Source organism: Trichechus manatus, unplaced genomic scaffold (assembly GCF_000243295.1).
Source record: "Trichechus manatus latirostris isolate Lorelei unplaced genomic scaffold, TriManLat1.0 scaffold00029, whole genome shotgun sequence".
NCBI lineage: Eukaryota > Metazoa > Chordata > Mammalia > Sirenia > Trichechidae > Trichechus > Trichechus manatus.
Genome location: NW_004443965.1, coordinates 17,236,218 through 17,257,296, shown reverse-complemented (window position 1 = coordinate 17,257,296; position 21,079 = coordinate 17,236,218). Strand labels below are relative to the sequence as shown.

General features: G+C 39.1%; 1 protein-coding gene across 1 annotated transcript in view; it reads left to right on the top strand.

Annotated features, from left to right (window-relative positions):
• Positions 1-21,079, top strand: part of NLN (neurolysin) — a 120,867-nt gene that overhangs the window by 60,429 nt on the left and 39,359 nt on the right. The window contains exons 4-7 of the mRNA XM_004374537.2: positions 11,374-11,481; positions 13,625-13,727; positions 14,364-14,524; positions 19,812-19,947. Of these exons, the coding sequence (XP_004374594.1) occupies positions 11,374-11,481; positions 13,625-13,727; positions 14,364-14,524; positions 19,812-19,947 (508 nt within the window). The remainder of the gene's footprint in view (positions 1-11,373; positions 11,482-13,624; positions 13,728-14,363; positions 14,525-19,811; positions 19,948-21,079) is intronic.

Here is a 21,079-nt window from a genome sequence, read left to right as displayed (position 1 = left end):
ATCATTGCTGATGTCAGATGGATCATGGCTGAAAGCAGAGAATCCAGAAAGGTGTTTACCTGTGTTTTTTTATTGACTAGGGAAAGGCATTTGACTGTGTGGATCATAACATACTATGGATAACATTGCAAAGAATGGGAATTCCAGAACACTTAATTGTGCTCATGAGGAACCTGTACATAGACCAAGAAGCAGTTTTTTGAACAAGGCAAGTGAATGAATGCTGCATGGTTTAAAATTAAAAAAGGTGTGCATCGGGTTGTATCTTTTCACCATGCTTATTCAATCTGTAGGCTGAGCAAAAATCTGGAAGCTGGACTGTATGAAGAACGCAACATCAGGACTGAAGGAAGGCTCATTAACAACCTGTGATATGTAGATGACATAACTTTGCTTGCTGACAATGAAGAGGACTTGAAGCACTTACTGATGAAGATCGAAGACTACAACCTTCAGTATGGATTATACCTCAACATAAAGAAAACAAAAATCTTTACAACTGCACCAATAACCAACATCATGATAAATGGAGAAAATATTGAAGTTGTCAAAGATTTCATTTACTTGGATCCACAATCAGTGCCATGGGAGCAGCAGTCAATAAGTCAAACAAAATATTGCTTTGGGCAGATCTGCGGCAAAAGACCTCTTTAAGTGTTCAAAAGCAAAGGTGTCACTTTGAGGACTATGTGTGCCTGACCCAAGCTCCGGTATTTTCAGTCACCTCATATGCATGTGAAAGCTGAACAATGAATAAGGAAGACTGAAGAAGAATTTACTCCTTTGAATTAGGGTGTTGGTGAAGAATATTGAATATACTGTGGACTCCCAGAAGAACAAACAAATATGTCTTGGAAGAAGTACACCCAGAATGCTCCTTAGAAGCAAGAATGATAAGACTTCATCTCACATACTTTGGACTTGCTATTAGGAAGTATTATTGCTGGAGAAGGACATCAAGCTTGCTAAAGTAGAGGGTCAGTGAAAAAGAGGAAGACCCTCAACAAGATAAATTGACCCAGTGACTCCAAAAATGGGCTCAAACATGGCAATGATTGTCAGACTGGCGCAGGACTGGGCAGTGTTTCATTCTGTTGTAAATAGGGTTGCTGGGAGTCAGAACTAACTCAGGCTAACAGCAGCACTTTGGCTTACTTTCCCCATTGGCCAAGCACCCCTCCTTTTTGCTTCCCAAATACCTTGTTCCTACCTTTCTTTTCACTCACCACATTATATTGAAATTATCTCTTAAATGTATCTCTTTTTTTCCCTTCATAAGACTCAACTGCATTTTTACGCAAATAACGCTGGCCTTCTATGTTTGCCACCGCACCCTCCCCCTCAAGGTATTTTCATAAGTGCTGCTATGCCAATTTTTTTTACATGTTGCTGTAAAAAAATTAGCATAAAGCATTTACCAAATACCTCATTGGGGGGAAGGGAGAGGAAGGGAAGTGGATGGAGTTGGCAAACAAACATAGAGGGTGCATGTCATTTTCATAAAAATATGGTAAAATTCCTCAAGTATATCCATCTCTTTGTTTCTCTAGTACTTGGCATAAATAGATGTGGGGTAAATGTATGCTGAATGAGCCCGTAGTAGCCCCAATTAAAATATGATTTCATCCAATAGAGTGCCCTTCTCCTAGTGTCCTCACTCAACCTGTGGCTCACACCAAAGCAGTAAATCTTGTGATGGCAACTTGAGTTAGTAGTCAGCAGTAGGCCTTTCTGCATCCCTCTAGTCCAGGAATCCACAGAGCTGCCTAAGAATGCCCTTACCTCAATAGTAGGTTAGACACTTAACAGTAAATGTAATGGATTGAAAGCAACAGAAGAAAAAGCAAAATAACTGCAAATATAACACATTTAATTAAACAAATTATACCTCTGTCTCAGCTTTTGAAATAGGCTTCTTATTATCAGACTCTGTGGTCTTACTATACTTCCTTAGCAAATTTAAAGTTTCTGTGTCAGTTTTTCTACATATTATCTTGATCTTCAGAGTTCTTTTTCCAATATTGTAATTTCTACTTTGTATACACAATACAGAAGATCTCACTGAAATAATTCGGGTTTTTTTTCCTTTTTTTTTTATTGTTGAGCTTTAAGTGAAAGTTTACAATTCAAGTTAGTCTCTCATACAAAAATTTATACATACATTTTTATGTCACCCTAGTTGCTCTCCCTGTACTGTGACAGCACACTCCTCCTTTCCACCCCGAATTTCCCATGTCCATTGTTGTAGGGTAGAAACATCATAAAGTTTAGTAAAGCAAAAGAAAGTGTTATTCGGCATATATTCAGAAGAGCAGAAGTGGTAAAACGGACAAGCATGCTGCTAGAGCCATCTCTGTCCAAGTCCAAAGAAATATCATAGAACAGATAAAAGTGAGAAAACGGACAAGCATGCTGCCACAGCCATGTCTGCTTGAGTCCAAGGAACATTACAGAAAAGGCAAGAGTGGGAAAACAGACAAGCGTGCTGCCACAGCCATGTCTGCCTGAGTCCAAAAGAATATTACAGAATAGGCAAGAGTGGGAAAACAGACAAGCATGCTGCCACAGCCATGTCTGCCCGAGTCCAAAGACCATTACAGAGCCATCAGTATACATTAACATTACAAATGGGAAAAACCATTGAAAGCTTTACATTTTCACAGATTGGCTAGAAACTGTGATCTTAACAATCATTGGTACAGATTTCAGTAATGACAGTCAGGAGGGTCTTCATTGGTCCAATAAATTTCTATTCATTAAATGCTAATAGAAAAAGAGTAGAGAGTCTTTCGTGTTCTGTTTGATTGACTTTATGTGAAAATTTCCCTAAAAGATATTTTCCAGGGTTATCTTAGCTATTGTCTTTATACCTCAGGGCCCAGTTGATGAGTCCTTGTGAGCCCAGCTCCAGCTGGGTCACATTCTCTTTGCTCAAGGACAGGGCTTAAATCACCATTCAACCAGCTCCTGACCGTCTCTGCCTTCTCATCTCACCTCTGGACGGGAGGTGCCCATTTAGTCTCATGAATCTACTTGAGCTAAGAAGCACGCTCTTCACAAGTATCATTTTATGTCCCCTAGTCCACTCTAATCTTTGTCTGAAGAGTTGGACTCAGGAATTGTTTTAGTTTTGGGCTGACAGAGAGTCTGGGGGCCATGTCTTCTGTGGTCCCTCCAGCCTCAATCAAACCATTAAGTCTGGTCTTTTTACTAGAATTGGAGTTCTGCACCCCACTTTTCTCCTGCTACACTGAAATAATTCTTTACTTACACTGGAAACTGGAAGTGTGAAGGTCTTGTGAAGAAAGGGATGAAGTCATGGGACAGAAAGTGGGGAGGATTTGGAGGAGAGAAAAATACTCAGTTTTTATTATGAAATTTTAATGATAATGAATTAAGGATGGTAATGTAGTGTAACACATTGAACAAAATTAGAAACTAAGAGGTTGAAGAATTATTTTACCACTGTGATTTTGGGAAGATCATTTAACCTCAGTTTTCTTATCTGTAAAATGAGTATATATAAACATACATGTAAGTGTGTCTGTGTTTGTGTGTGTGTGTGCACATTTATGTAAAAGCTTTTTGTTAACAAGGGGAAATAAGGAGACAAAACGTGTCACAGCAGAGATTCAAATAGGGCTCCTGCTGTCAGATTATATAGGTTCAAAAATTGCTTCAAAGAACTTCAGGCCCCATCTAAAGAGGAAAAGCTTCACCCAAAGAAGCCTGAGACCTGGTTCGTATTCAAGGAAGAAATTCTTGTTAGGAAGGAAGTCGCAGCTGCAGCAAATCAGTCTAGAAGTGTTAGCTGATTCCATCTTAGAAAACCTTTGGGCAGTAACTCTTTCTGTGCCTGGAGATTGTAAGGAAGAATATTATCATGATCAGCATTGGAACTGGAATGTAATTTAGAAGCACATTTAGAAACGTCTTGCTCCTACCGAGACCTTAGAGTCTGACTGGCAAAGGGTGTCTGGTTATAGCTGAGTCAGGCTTTTGAAAAATGTAATTTTTGTGGTAAATTAAATATTTCAGCACAGCTAATTAGTCATATTTTAATTAAACCAAATTCAGGGCTGATTTTTCTGAGAATATTCTACCTGTTTGTACCTGTATCACCTATTTTAGGAGTAAGTAGTTTCACCTAATCTAAACCATTTGGGAGTAACTAGCTTTACCACATCTAGACCGTGAGTTTTTAGTTTACTGTCCTGAGTGTACGTCCACATTTTCTGAAGTAGCAGCCCTATTGCTCACAGATGTGGCAAGTTCAGACTCACCTAGCGTGAGAGCCTGTCCTAATCCAGCATAGCCAGCGGAGGAATTCTGCCTACAACAGCTGAGGGAGGCTTTGTGATGAGTCTCTGTCCTAAGCCCAGAGACAAATGTGGCTGAGGTGAACCCCAAGAACCCAAGTGCCCATTGCTGCTGCGCAGATGTATGCCTGGGCTTCGGCCTGAGCTTCCTTCCCTGCTGGGATGGCCCTCTGCTTTAGATCTCCTTTTGTTTGCCTGGGTCTTTAACAACTTTCCCAGCTCTTGCCAGCCCCTCCTCCTCAAGGATTTTCTTCCTCTTTCCCCTCCCCTCTCTGTGCACAGCAACAGCCTGGATTCTCTCCAGCCTTACAACTTCCAGCATTGTACTGCCTAGAGACTCCTGTTCCCATGCCCCACACCTTAGGACGGTCTTCTTGACGCTGTTAAAGCTAGTGTAGATCAAGTTCAACTTAATCACATCTGAATGAATACTGTGATTTGAACTGCTGGTCGCCCCTGAAGGAATCAGCCCATACATAGCCCAATCATCTTCCTGGCCGTTCCGGGTTTTTCTCCCAGTACAGGCACCTGCTGCTGGGATCCCAGTATGCGTCAATTCCAGCTAGGGAGGGTTCTAACTTGAGTCATGTCAGCAAGCTCACAAATTCTCCGAGGGCATAAAAGTAGGTTATTATGGAAAAAGGAGATGAACCGTTCTCTGCCTCCACAGAGAATAAACTCGGGAAACTGTGAGTAATGCTTGATAGGTACTTTAGTACTGTGACACAAAATTATTTCTTGGTAGGTAAAATGAAATACAGTTTGTTATATAAAATAATATCCCAGTTAAAATTACAACTGCTTGTATACCTGCTGTAACAAAAGTAGAAAATTACAGAATTATTGCAGCAAGAACCTAGCACCACCAACAACTTGTTAAAAGAGGCATACACCATGACCAAGTGTGATTTATTCCAGGAATGCAGGGATGGTTCAACATTAGAAAATCAATCAATGTAATACACTGCATCAGTAAAACAAAGGTAAAGAACCACATGATCATCTCTATGGATGTAGAAAGATACATTTGATTAAGTCCAACACCCTTTCTTGTCTTTTCTTTTTTTTTTTTTTTATTGTACTTTAGATGAAGGTTTACAGAGCAAACTAGTTTCTCATTAAACAGTTAATACACATTACTGTTTTGTGACATTGGTTGCCACCCCCATGACATGTCAACACTCTCTCCTCGGCCTTGGGTTCCCCATTACCAGCTTTCCTGTCACCTTCTGCCTTCTTGTCCTTGCCCCTGGTCTGGTGTACCCATGTAGTCTCGTTTTGTTTTATGGGCCTGTCTAATCTTTGGCTGAAGGGTGAACCTCAGGAGCGACTTCATTACTGAGCTTTAAGAGTGTCCGGGGGCCGTACTCTCGGAGTTTCTCCAGTGTCTGTCAGACCAGTTAGTCTGATCTTTTTTCATTGTTGTCGTTCTTGTGAGTTCGAATTTTGTTCTACGTTTTTCTCCAGCTCTGTCCGGGACCCTCTACTGTGATCCCTGTCAGAGCAGTTGGTGGTGGTGGCCGGGCACCATCTACCTGTGCTGGATTCAGTCTAGTGGAGGCTGAAATAGTTGTGGTCCATTAATCCTTTGGACTAATCTTTCCCTTGTGTCTTTGGTTTCCTTCCATTCTCCCTTGCTCCAGACGAGGCCAACGTCCTTTCTTGATGAAAACCCTCAAGAAGTTTGGAATAGAAGGGAAGTTCCTCAGTAAGATTCAGGGCATATATGAAAAGCCAACAGCCAGCATTATACTTAATGGAGAAAGATTTGAGAGCTTTCCCCTTGAAATCAGGAACAAGACAAGCGTGCCCACTCTCACCACTTCTATTCAATATTGTATCAGAAGTCCTAGCCAGAGCAGTAACACAAGAAAAAGAAATAAAAGATATCCAGATCAGAAAAAAAAAAAAAAGTAAAATTGTCTCTATTCATGGGTGACATGATCCTACATATAGAAAATTCCAAAGAGTCCGCAAGAAAGCTTCTAGAGCTAATAGAGGAATTTAGCAAAGTTGCAGGGTACAAGGTCAACCAACAAAAATCAGCTGAGTTTCTATACACCAGCAATGAGAAATCTGAAAGGGAAATTAGGGACACAAATCCATTCACGATACGATCTAAAAGAATAAAACACCTAGGAATAAATTTAACCAGAGATGTGAAAGACTTATGCAATGAAAATTATAAAACACTGCTGAAAGACATTAAAGAAGACTTAAATAAACAAAAAGATGTTCCATGTTCGTGGATTGGAAGACTTAATATTAAAAAGTCAGTACCACCCAAAGCGATCTATAGATTCAACCCAATCCTGATCAAAATTCCAACAGCCTTTACAGGAATAGAAAAACCAATCCTCAACTTTATGTGGAATGGCAAGAGGTCCTGAATAGCTAAAGCAGTATTGAAAGAGAAGAACAAGGTAGGAGGACTCACACTTCCTCATTTCAAAATACATTATACAGTTACAGTAATCAGAAAACCCTGGTACTGGTATAACAAGAGGCACGTAGACTAATGGAATAGAATTGAGAGTCCAGAAATAGACCCACACACCTATGTTGTTGTTGTTGTTAGGTGTCATCAAATTGGTTCTGACTTACAGCGACCCTGTGTACAACATAACTAAACACTGCCTGGTCTTGCATCATTCTCACGATCATTGTTATGCTTGAGCCCATTGTTGCAGCCACTATGTCCATCTGTCTTGTTGAGGGTCTTCCTGTCTTTTGCTGACCCTCTGCTTCACCAAGCATGATGTCCTTCTCCAGGGACTGGGCCCTCCTGATAACATGTCCAAAGTATGTGAGACGAAGTCTTGCCATCCTTGCTTCTAAGGAGCATTCTGGCTGTACTTCTTCCAAGACAGATTTGTTCATTCTTTTGGCAGTCCATGGTATATTAAATATTGTCCGCCAGCACCATAATTCAAAGACATCAATTCTTCTTTGGTCTTCCTTATTTATCTCCTAGCTTTCGCATGCATATGAGACAATTGAAAACACCATAGCTTGGACCAGGCACACCTTAGTCCTTAAAGTGACATCTTTGCTTTTTAACACTTTAAAGAGGTCTTTTGCAGCAGATTTGCCCGATGCAGTGAGTCAACTGATTTTTGACAAGGGTCATGGTTTCATGGAACATCCCACTTAATGGGCCTAATAACATGTTTAGTGCTTCTGTTCTGCTTCCTACTTCGTTGTGTAGTGCCTGGGGTTTTAAAAGCTTGCAAGTGGTCCATCCAAGGCACAACAATTGATCTGTATTTTCCTGGAGCAACAGAGGGAGGAGAGTCAGGAATAGGAGGAGGTTATGGAATATGTGGCTAATTGCATCCTTGAACAACTGCCTCCTTGGCCATGACACCGGAAGAATGGGGTAGTGTCTGGCTACCATTACTGAACGTTTTCATCAAAGATTCCTTAGAATAATCCTGATCAGATGGGGAAAATGCAGAACAGAATTTCATATTCTCATGGACTCTAGACTTTCTGGAGCCATGGAGGGTGGATGAATCACTGAAACTATTGCCCTGAGATAATCTTTAAACCTTAAACCAAAAATATCCCCTAAAGTCATCTTAAAACCAAACACTAGTTACCTTAACCAGTAAAAAAAGACCTGCCTTGAGCATTGTACTGTTTTAAGAACTATCTATATGGGATCAAATTGAAAACAGCAACTTGGAAGATTAGATAGGAACCTTAGAGGGCAGTAGGTTTATGTTAATAATGGAGGAACAACCCAGAAAAGGAGGGTGAGAATGGTTACACACCTCAAACAATGTAATCAGTGTCACTAAATTGTACATGTAGACATTGTTGAATTGGTGTATGTTTTGTTGTGTATATTCTCAACAGCAACAAAATAAATAAAATTTAGGGGGAGTAAAAAACCACAATGAGATACCATTTCACTCCCACTAGGAATGCTGAGATTTAAAAATAATAATAATAAATGTTGGTGAGGATGTGGGGAAATGGGAACCCATATACATTGCTGGTGGGAATGCAAACTGCTACAGCTGTTGTGGAAAACAATGTGGCCATTATGGATTGAATTGTGTCCCCCAAAAATGTGTGTCAACTTGGCTAGGCCATGATTCCCAGTATTGTGTGATTGTCCTGCATTTTGTAATCTGATGTAATTATCCTGTGTGTTGTAAATCCTAACCTCTTTTATGTTAATGAGGCAGGATTAGAGGCAGTTCTGTTAATGAGGCAGGACACAACCCACAGGATTAGGTTGTATCTTTAGTCAGTCTCTTCTGAGATATAAAAGAGAGAATCGAGAAGAGAGGACCTCCTACCACCAAGAAGGAAGAGCCATGAGCAGAGCGCATCCTTTGGACCTGGGGTCCCTGTGCTGAAAAACTCCTACATCCAGGGGAAGATTGATGACAAGGACATTCCCCCAGAGCAGACATTGAGAGAAAGGCTTCCCGTGGAGCTGGTGCCCTGAATTCAGACTTCTGGCCTCCTGTACTGTGAGAGAATAAATTTCTGCTTGTTAAAGCCATCCACTTGCGGTATTTCTGCTATAGCAGCACTAGATAACTAAGACCAAAAAAACTAAAACTAGAAGTACCATATTACCCAGCAAGTCCACTCATTAAGTATATACCCAGAAGACTTGAAAGCAGAAACTCAAACAGATACTTGTACACTAAAGTTCATTGCAGCCCTGTTCACAATAGCCAAAATATGGAAACAGTCTAAAAATGCTCATCAGTGGATGAATGGATAAACAAAATGTGGTTCATACATGCAATGGAGTACTTACTCAGCCATTAAGAGAAATGAAGTCTTGATACATGCTACAATATGGGTGGAGCTTGAAGACATTATGCTTAGTGAAATAAGTCAATCACAAGAGGACAAATAGTATGTGACCTCATTTATATAAAAAGACAAGAACAGACAGATGTATAGAGACCAAAGGTTTTTAGTGGTTACCAGGGGCAGGAGGGTTGTGCTAAGAGGAGGTTATTGCTTATGAAGTACTGAGTTTTAGTTTACAGTGATGAAAAAAATTACATTGATTAAGGGTAGGATTGTACAACTGATTAATTGGTGTCAATAAGTTGTATACCTATAAAAAGTTGAATTGGCAAAAGTTGTATGATAGATATATTTACAACAGTGACCAAAAAAAAAAAAAAGAGAGAGAGAGAGAAGCTGCTGAGGCTACTTATGTACAACCAAACAGCTTATGGGATTTAGTTCCTTTGGAGGATTAGGATCATGGTTTCATGGGACATCCCAGTTAATTGGCGTAGTAACATGTTTAGTGCTTCTGTTTTACCTCCTACTTTGTGTGGTGCCTGGGGTCTTAAAAGCTTGCAAGCAGCCATCCAAGGTACAACAATTGTCTCTATTCGCCTGGAGCAACAGAGGAAGGAGAGTCAGGAATAGCAGGAGGATATGGAATGTGTGGCTAACTGCCTTCATGAACAACTGCCCTCTTTGCCATAAGACCAGAAGCACTGGATGGTGCCCAGGTACCACTACTGAACATTTCGATCAAAGATTCACTAGAACAATCCTGATCAAAAGGGTGAAAATGCAGAATGGAATTTCAAATTCTCATGGAATCCAGATTTTGTGGAGGCGGGAGGAACCCCTGGAACTATTGCCCTGCGATAATCTTTAAATGTAAATCCAAAAATATCCCCTGAAGTCTTCTTAAAACCAAACAGTAGTTTAGCTTAACTAGTAAAGAATGTCTGCCTTGAGCATTGTGCTCTTTTAAGGTCTGTCTGTATGGAGTCAAATTGACAACAGCAACTTGAAAGATTAGATAGGAACCTTAGGGGGCAGTGAGTTTACGTTAATAGGAGAGGAACAACTCGGAAAAGAGAAATAAGAATGGTTGCACACCTTGAAGAATGTAATCAGTGTCACTGAATTGTACATGTAGAAATTGTTGAATTGATGTATGTTCTGCTGTGTATATTCTCAACAACAAAAATAAATTATTAAAAAAAAAAAAGAACCTAGCATCAATAATCTAAAATGGAGGCTCAGAAGCTGAACACAGCCCTTGACCTTCTGAAGACCTATTTAGTTGGCAAAATATAAAGCTCAGGGATAGACAGCCCAGATCTTGCATGAAGAGAGAGTTCAGCAGATGGGGAGGTTTTAAGGCTCCAGAGACAGATGTCTGGAAATTTGGCTCTCAACCAAAATGAAACCATTACACCTGCTGAATCTGTCTGGATTCCATTTCCTCTCAGGGATCATGAATTTAATGGCCATCCAGATGTGCCATATGTATTCTTCCACTTGTTTTAGAGAAACTCCTGGCATTCTTATTATCTTGCTGTGGCTGGAGGAATTTTCCATTCTCCTCCAGTGCCCTCCATTCTTTTGAGTGAGTGTTGTTTGTGCTGCTGCATGCAGATTCAAATTTACTGTCCAGCTTTCTTCCTCTTTGTTCAATGCTGACTCATTTTCCCCACATATTTGTTCATATGCTGCTTGCTGTAGCCCCTTGATCTCTCTTGCCAAATGACAGTAAGGCATTTTGAAGTTTTAGAAGCTTTTTCCTGGGGTTTTATCCAGATGTCCTTGTTTGGTTTGTTGGCAAAAGAGTCTTACTCTCCATTTGTATAGAATTTGCCCATTATTTCTATACCTGCCTTTCAAGTGGAACCAGGTTAGCAAATGATAGAAAATTAAATCCATATAATTTGTGATAGGGAATATGTTTTGTGAAAAAGACCGCTAAGTCACAGAGAATGCTCAGAATGAGATTATGCAAATGTTTTTATTATCACACTTTCAAGTGCTGCAGGCACTCTTGATTCTAATTCAAGGCAAGGAGGCTCTGGCTAGCTTGCTTTTTTTTTTTTTTCTGTTTTAAATTAGCAGAAGCACACAAGAGCATAACAGACAGCAGTGAAATAAGGTCTTTTAAAAGGGCCTGCCTCATAACCTCCTATGTACTTCATAGCCCAACAGAGATGATGAATAAATTTGCTTTGGCCTCATAGTTTATAATTTACTCATGCGCTTTTGCAACAGAAATGGTTGTCATGCTCTTTAATTTCAGGAAACCTGTGATCTGGAGATGTTAAAGCCTGAAGCCAGACGATACTTGGAAAAATCAGTTAAAATGGGAAAAAGGAATGGGCTCCATCTTCCAGAACAAGTCCAGAATGTGAGTTTATCTTCCTTTTTCTTATTGGGAGAATTACTAATAAATAAAAGAAAAACCAGGAAATAGGGAAATAGATGTGCTGTAAGAAAATAACCCATAGTACAAATTCATTTTCAATGTATTTGTTCTTCAGTGTCTTTAAATTCTGCAATTTCTGTTAACCTCATGGTGACTGACAAACCACTAATACTTCATTATTCTTTAATCCTGTACAAGTTTTATTTGTTTCATGTGTGTTGGGCATGTCTTCCCTGCTCTATTTTGCATTCTTTAAGAGCTAGTTCCAGGCCTTAATAGTTGGTTTGTATTCTCACTCCCCTGGTCATACAGAAATAATGCACTGATAATAAAGTCCTTGTTGATGGAGGATTTTAAAACCAGCACTTTGGAGTGGGACACACTACATTACTATATGCCCCTTAAAGAAAGAAAGAGAAGGTCTTGAAGAGTGCTTCTCAAACTTTGTTTTTGTATTAGCCAATCACGTCTTTCAGTTTTAGAAGTAAACTCAGCTACCATACTGACCTCGTTTTTCTTGGGCAGGAAATATAACCCATGATTTATTTGCGTGTCATTCTTCTGGCCAGCAGAACTAGAAATAAATTTTAAAGAAATCCAAACCAAGTGATATTAGCATTGTAGATATAACTGCAGGCACCACTGGGATATGGGCATCTTCCTCCCACCTAAATGCCCCTTGTACACTTTCTGTCCTATTCATCCTAGTTAGAGGAAGAATGTGACTAATCTCACTTACCTGACCCTTTCCCATCCTTGTCAATTCTCACTTCTGTCTGGGGCATGAACGCTGTATTAGTTAAGGTGTTTTGGGTTGTAGCTAACAAAAACCCAGTTTAAATTAGTTTGAGCAATAGAAGAGATGTATTTGCTTGTATAATTGGAAGGTCCATAGGTAGGTGGGCTTTATGGTTAGTTTGATCCAGGTGCTCAGTGTCATCAGAAACCTGATTTTCCTGTTTCTGTACTCTGTCTTCTTCAATATAAGTATTGTCCAAAGGCTGACTTCCATTCTTACTAGAATGGCTGCAGACCTAAAAAACCTCACCATCCAGAAGGACACAGAGAAATCCCCATCAAACCTCCCCTCGTGTCCTGTTGGCCCAGATTAGATTATATGCCTAATCCTGAGTCCTTTAGTCAGGGTTGTCTGAGCCAGTCACTGAGTCAAGGGGGATGAGATGACCTAACTGGGGTAGGGGGCGTATAGGATCAGGTCCTACCCAAATGACATGACTGCTATACAGCGGGGGAGAGGCAGCAGGGGTGTTGGGGAGACAACTAGTGTGTCTGAAAACCACACTGAACAGTATACATATGTTAACTTGGTGGTTTCAAGCTTTAATGTGCATCCGAATTGTTAAAATTCTGATTACTAGGCCCTGCCTCTTAGAGTTTGTGAGTCAGTAGGTCTAGTGTTGAGACTCAAGAATTTGAATTTCTAATTTCCTAGTTGATGCTGATACTTCTAGTCAGGGCCACACTAAAGAGAACTAGTGATTTAAGTAAACATCATTATCTAGCATTGTTGGAAGAGCAGTGGAACAGGTTAATAATGTTTTTTTTTTCCTCTTGTGGTTTTCTTCTTATTGCTGTCTTTGATTCCCACCTAATACTTTTTATGTAAATGTTAGGACCTATAAATCACCTTTGTTTTCAAAATTTCTGTAAAACTGAGACCTAACCTTTTTTCTGAAGCAACCATAGAATTAATTAGTTGGTTTCTTATCTCTTGGTTTACTTCAGCACCAGATAATGATTACTAATTTAGAATTTTGAATTCAAAATATGTTGATTAGTAATGAGCTACTACATTCAATCACTCAGCAGTTATTTATTGTGTGTCTGCTATGTGCCAGGCACTGTTTTGATTATACCTCCTAAGTTTATTTAGTTCTTTCAAACTTTAAAGCATCATCAGAACTGCCTTTCCATGAGTGCTATGTACACATACACATGTGCATGATACAGAAGACTGCAGAAAGCTGTTTTACTGTGAAAGTACTTCCATAAGGTTAGATACAGAAGCCAGTCTTCATATAGAAGTGAAATTCACTTGACTGGTGGCAACAAAAATCAGTTGCATTTTACCATAAAATATCCTATATTTTTATTTTTGTTTCAGGAAATCAAAGCAATGAAGAAAAGAATGAGTGAGCTGTGTATTGACTTTAACAAAAACCTCAATGAGGATGATACCTTCCTGGTATTTTCCAAGGCTGAACTTGGTAAAATTTTGTTATTTCTAGATTAAATGATGCAATTTAGGCAAATAATGTCACCTCAACAGCTTGCCTCAATTTCCAGATACCAAACCTATATCAAAGAATTCTTTAAAAAAAAAAAAAAGAATCATTCAGTACCTAACCCCACCATTCCTCCTATCAAAAAGACAACCAAACCAATCCTAGATTTTAGACTAATAAAAGTGTGTACTGTTTCTAGAAACAGTCTAGAGGCAATTTCATAATCTTTATTGCTAACTTATGCTGGTGTTTAACAGCCTTCGGTGCCTTGAAATTTTTTCTGCCTTACAATGTCTTCTACTTTGTAATTTACGCTAGTGTCTTCTATTCTTTTCCGGATATTTCTTGGCTTACATTTGCCTGTTCTCCATCAAAACACCACCTGCACAAGTACACTGAAACCTATTCATATTTTGAATCACCATATTCTAAGCCACCTGGCCTCTGAACACCACCCCCATTTCAGTAACATTAGAAAGGTATTATAAGGATTGTCATTATTTTACTTGAGTTTAAATTACTCCACAAAATTCCTAGAACCACTTGGCACCATGCCAATGCTAAATAAACCAATAATGATTGGAAAAAATGATGTCTTTTCCAAATGATTTTTTGCAGGTGCTCTTCCTGATGATTTCGTTGACAGTTTAGAAAAGACAGATGATGACAAGTATAAAATTACCTTAAAATATCCACATTATTTTCCTGTCATGAAGAAATGTTGTGTCCCTGAAACCAGAAGGAAGATGGAAATGGCTTTTAATACAAGGTGCAAAGAGGTACTATAAATGTTTGTCTTCTGTTTTAGTGGAGGATTTTGAGAGGAAGGTTTGCCTTGTTTACCTGTGTTGAAGTCACTTCAGAGACTGACGTTCCTATTTGTGTTTGCATTAGGCCCTTTTATTTGCCTGCCAGTTCCTCTGACCTACAAGACTTTTAGCCTTTTCCTTGGTGATCAGGACCTTGCTTGGTTTGGGCACCGTCTAAGCAGCTCTAACAAAAATAGAATGGGTTAAATAAACTAGAAGTTTTTTTTCCCTCTCCCAAGCCAACAGTCCAGGGCTGGTAGGGCATCTCTCCCTTCCTCAACAAGTGACTTCCAAGGTCGTTCCAATTGTCACCATTTCCTAGCATGTTAGGAAGGGGGAAAAGAGAGTACAGAGCAAACACCTGTAAGGAAAAGACCTGGAAATGGCATACGTCAACTCCATTCACATTGACAACAATTCAGTCATAGGGCCGTATCTACCTGTAAGGGAGGCTGGGAAGTATGGTCTTTAGCTGACGGCCATTTGTTCAGCTAAGGAAGTTCTGGTACTTAACAGAAGAAAGGAAGAATTAGAAATGGATTCTCAGAGTCAGTTAGCTGACTCCACTACAGTCAGCCTCCCTGGATATCCACGTAAACATGAGCCCCCTTTCTTCCACACACAGGACCCATTCTACTCCCAGCCAGTAACTGCCTCAAGCTCAAAAGCCAGGGTCTCTGGGTAATACAAAGTCCTTCCCAGTTGTGGCTTCTCATGATATAGCAGCCAGTGAAAGGCAAGACTAGTTATCTGACCCTCTCACCCCAATACCCACTTAGTGGTGGAATAGGTACAGGATAACCACAATAAAAACTCCCATTCAGAAAAGGAAAGAATGGAAAACATAGCAGGCCCATCTCAGTTTTCAAAAACTATTTGGCAAAAATTGTGAGGATTCCGTGCTCTGGTGAAATTCCCTGGTTAGGCCATTGGACTATATTGGGCTGGCTTTCTGACAGGAATGCCTTTAGCAGCTGTACTCCATGACCCCCGATTTTGCCTGCAGGGAGTTCTTTCTTATCTGTTATCCTCCAAATCCCTGGTGACAGCTAATAGATTCTTGCTGATACCAGTTTGAATCCTTAAGATTGCTTTAAAAAAAAAAAAAAAAAAACTGCTTGCCAGTTCCTACACATGGTGACCCTGTATGTGTCACAGTAGCACTGTGCTACATAGGATTTTCAATGGCTGATTTTTAGGAAATAGATTGCCAGGCCTTTCTTCTGAAGTGCCTCTGGGTGCTACACTTGGAAAACAGAATGAAACACTGCCTGGTCCTGCAACATCCTCACAGTCGTTGCTGTGATTGAGCCCATTGCTGCGTCCACTGTGTCAATCCATCTCATCAAGGGTCTTCCTCTTTTTCGCTGACTCTCCACTTTACCAAGTATGATGTCCCTCTCCAGGGACTCATCCCTCCTGATAACATGTCCAAAGTATGTGAGACGAAGTCTCACCGTCCTTGCTTCTAAGAAGCATTTGGGCTGTACTTCTTCCAAGACAGATTCGTTCGTTCTTTTGGCAGTCCATAGTACGTTCAGTTTTCAGGAGTATTCAATATTCTTTGCCACCACTGTAATTCGAAGGCATCAATTCTTCTTCGGCCTTCCTTATTCATTTTTCATGCATATTAGGCAGTTGAAAACACCACAGCTTGGAAAGATTAAACAGGACCATGAAAGAAAACAAGACTAAATGGGCACACCAGCCCAGGGGCAAGAATGAGAAGGAAGGAGGGGACAGGAAAGCTGGTAAAGGGGAACCCAAGGTCGAGAAGAGGAGAGTGTTCACATGTCATGCGGTTCACAATCAATGTCACAAAACAATATGTGTATTAACTGTTTAATGAAAAACTAATTTGCTTTGTAAATGTTCATCTAAAGTACAGTTAAAAAAAAAATTAGCCCTTGAAAGAAGTAGAATATGTAAAGTTAAAAACAAACAAAAGGAATCTGGCACAAGATGTTAAGGTTATAAGGTTAGTTGACTTAAAAATACCAATTACTTAATGTCTTCTAGGTCTCTGTATATTGTGTACAATAGTGAAATGATAAATAAAAGACAATTCGTAACAAAAAAAGAAAGAAAGAAAACACCATGGCTTGGGTCAGGCACATCTTAGTCCTTAAAGTGACATATTTGCCTTTTAACACTTTAAAGATGTCTTTTGCAGCAGATTTGCCCAATGCAGTGTGTCATTTGATTTCTTGACTCCTACTTCCATGGGCATTGATTGGGATCCAAGTAAAATGAAATCCTTGACAACTTCAGTCTTCTCTCCATTTATTGTGATGTTGCTTTTTGGTTTAGCTGTGGAAATTTTTGTTTTCTTTAAGTTGAGGTGTAATCTATACTGAAGGCTGTAGTCTTTGATCTTCATCCGTAAGTGCTTTAAGTCCTCTTCGCTTTCAGCAAGCCAGGTTGTGTCATCTGGATATCACAGGTTGTGACTGAGTCTTCCTCCAATCCTGATGTCACATTCTTCTTCATATATTCCAGCTTCTTGGATTATCTGCTCAGCATACGGACTGAGTAAGTATGGTGAAAGGATAGAACCTTGATGCACGCTTTTCCTGACTTTAAACTATGCAGTATCCCCTTGTTCTGTTCAAATGACTACCTCTTGGTCTATGTACCGGTTCCTTATGAGCACAATTATGTGTTCTGGAACTCCTATTTTTCCCAGTGTTATCCATAATTTGTTATGATCCACACAGTTGAAAGCCTTTCCATAGTCAGTAGAACGCAGGTAAACATCTTTCTGGTATTCTCTGATTTCAGCCAGCATCCTTCTGACATCAGCAATGATATCCCTCATTCCATGTCCTCTTCTGAATCCAGCTTGAATTTCTGGCAGTTCCCTATCGATGTACTGCTGCAACCACTTTTGAATGATCTTCAGCAAAATTTTACTTGTGTGATATTAATGATATTATTTGATAATTTCTGCATTCCAGTGGATCACCTTTCTTTGGAATGGGCACAAATATGGATCTCTTCCAGTTAGTTGGCCAGGTAGCTGTCTTCCAAATTTCTTTGCATAGACAAGTGAGCACTTCCAGTGCTGCATTTGTTTGTTGAAACATCTCAACTATTCCATCAATTCCTGAAGACTAATTTTTTTGTCTTCAGTGCAGCTTGGACGTCTTGCTTCAGTACTATTGGTTCTTGATCATATGCTACTTCCTGAAATGGTTGAACACCGACCAGTTCTTTTTGGTACAATGACTCTGTATGCCTTCCATCTTCTTTTGATGCTTCCTGCTTCATTCAGTATTTTCCCCACAGAATCTTCCGGTATTGCAATTCAAGGATTGAATTTTTTCTTTAGTTCTTTCAGCTTGAGAAATGCTGAGCGTGTTCTTCCCTTTTGGTTTTCTAACTCTAGATCTTTGCATATTTCATTATAATGCTTTGTATTCTCAAGCTGCCCTTTGAAATCTTCTATTCAGCTCTTTTACTTCATCATTTCTTCCATTTGCTTTAGCTACTCAGTGTTCAAGAGCAAGTTTTAGAGTCTCTTCTGACATTCATTTTGGTCTGTTCTTTCTTTCCTGTCTTAACAATGACCTTTTGCTTTCTTCATGTGCAAGTTGATATCATTACATAACTCACTTGTTCTTCAGTCATTCAATGCATCAAGTCTATTCTGGAGGTGGTCTCTAAATCCAGGTGGGATATACTCATGGTCATACTTTGGCTCTCGTGGACTTGCTCTCATTTTCTTCAGCTTCAGCCTGCACTTGTATATGAGCAATTGATGATCTGTTCTGCAGCCGGCCCCTAGCCTTGTTGTGACTGATGACATTGAGCATTTCTATTGTCTCTTTCGCACGCATGTAATCAGTCTGATTTTTGTGTATTCCATCAGCGAGGTCCATGAGTATAGTCACCATTTATGTTGCTGAAAAAAGGGTATTTGCAATGAAGAAGTCATTGGTCTAAAATTCTATCATGCATACTCCAGCATAATTTCTATCACCAAGGCCATATTTTCCAACTACCGATCCTTCTTCTTTGTTTACAATCTTCTCATTCCAATCACCAGTAATTATCAACGCATCTTGATTGCATGTTTGATCAATTTCAGACTGCAGATGTTGGTAAAAATCTTCAATTTCTTTGTATTTGGTCTTAATTGGTCAGTGCATAAATTTGAATAAATAGTCATATTAACTGATCTTTCTTGTAGGTGTATCTGTATTATCCTATCACTGACAGAATTGTACTTCAGGATAGATCTGGAAATGTTCCTTTTGACGATGAATGCAACGCCATTGCTCTTCACTTTGTCATTCCTGGCATAGTAGACCATATGGTTGTCCGATTCAGAATGGCCAATACCAGGCCATTTCAGCTCAGTAATGCCTAGGATATCAATGTTTATACATACCATTTCATTCTTTACGATTTCCAATTTTCCTAGATTCGTACTTCGTGCATTCCATGTTCATGTTATTAATGGATGTTTGCAGCTGTTTCTTCTCATTTTGAGTCATGCCACATCCACAAATGAAGGTCCCGAAAGCTTGACTCCATCCACACTATTAAGATCGACTCTGCTTTGCAGAGGCAGCTCTGTCAGTTTGTCATACTGTGGTGGCTTGTGTGTTGCTGAGATGTTGGAAACTGTGCCACTAGTATTCATATACCAGCAGGGTCACCCATGGTGGACAGGTTTCAGCTGAGCTTCCACACTAGGAAGAAGGACTTGTCAATATACTTCTGAAAAAAATTAGCCAGTGAAAATCTTACGAATAGCAGCAGAAGTTAACATAAGGCCACAGAAGACCTGTCCCAGGATACTGATTTCCAGCACCTAGTTTAGTAGCCAATATAGTCACTTTTTTTTTGTTTTTAATTTGAGAAGTATTTATCAGCTTAGTTAAAATTTAGTTTGTATTATTGACTCTCACAAATGAATGTTTAGGTTTTACTATTTTGAATTCTGTGTTTGAGATGAGATTGCAGTTGATGATATTCTATCTCTGGGGGAAAAAAAGTCTTCTAAGAAGGGAATAAAATTTTTCTCCTCTAGAGATAAATTGCTCTTCTATGGTATTCTCCACCCTATTCTCCCTACCCCCTTAAATTTTTTAAAAGTATATAATGCTTATATGGAATAATGTGGTAGAAGTTGAGATGATCTAAAAATATTTGACATTTTTTGCCAACCTAAAATTACATGTAATAACTCTTTTATTTCTAGTACTTTGGACCCTGTCAGTTATTAACTTTTGTTGTTGTTTATTCCTAGGAAAACACTATAATTCTGCAGCATCTACTTCCACTGCGTGCCAGAGTGGCCAAACTACTTGGCTATAGCACACATGCTGACTTTGTACTTGAAATGAACACTGCAAAGAGTACAAGCCATGTGACAGCCTTTCTAGGTGAGTTTTTTTTTTTTTAAATCAATTGTATGATTTTCATTTCTTTTTTTCTATGACTGTTTTACTACATCATAGCAGTTGGACAGAGGGGCTCAGAATCTAACACGCCTATTAGAATAGGATTCTAACAGAATCCTGTTTTTCATTCAAAAAAAAATTTATTGATTACCTAGTATATGCTAGAGACTGTGCTTGGTTTCTAGGGATTGTCCATTGCTTATATTACTGTTATAAAACCCAAAACCAAAGCCATTGCCATTGAGTCAATTCCGATTCATAGTGACCCTATAGAACAGAGTAGAATTGCCCCATCTGGTTTCCAAGGAGCAGCTAGTGGATTCAAACTGCTGACCTTTTGATTAGCAGCCGAACTCTTAACCGTTGCGCAACCAGGACTCCTTATATTACTATTATAGACCTTGCTTTTGTATTTTTATGCTAATTCCTAACAAGATGTCTAGCGTTCTAAAAGAGTATTAGCCCATTGGCTTTGTTCACTGCCACCAAGTTTTTGGCAGTGATAGCATGGCTATTTATGAATTTATATGAAATAAGCTGACAGTTGGGTGTAAATGAAAATAGAACATTTATAAACAAAAAATAAATGTTTTCTACTGCAGAAACCACTTGTTATTATATGAAAGTAGTACTAAATGAAATACATCAAAACTATAATCTAATCATTATATTCACATACATTTAAAATTATTTTTACATTAATCTTTTAAAAATCATGCTGCTTATGTCCATGGCATTTAATCACTGATGCTCTATCACTCTTCCTTATCCCCTTCTCAATCTGGCTGTCACAATTCTAACAGTCACTCTTGTTCATCCTAGTGAAAATAGTTGAGTAACTTAGCCATGCTAAAGACACTAATTTTAGTTGTAATCAACTCTAATCAGAATTACCCAAAGTATGATATTTTGTGTATTTTCCTCATTGACACCTTTAAACTTTATTCACCTTCAACAACTAATCAGATTTATGTAATGTATTGCTTTGATATTCATTTAACCTTGATTTCTTTTTATTAGCTTAATTATGTTAGAAAGGATTAATAATGTGTTAAAATAAGCCTTCAGCCCAGAATTGAATCCACTATGTCCTCAGTGGCCATACATTAATTCA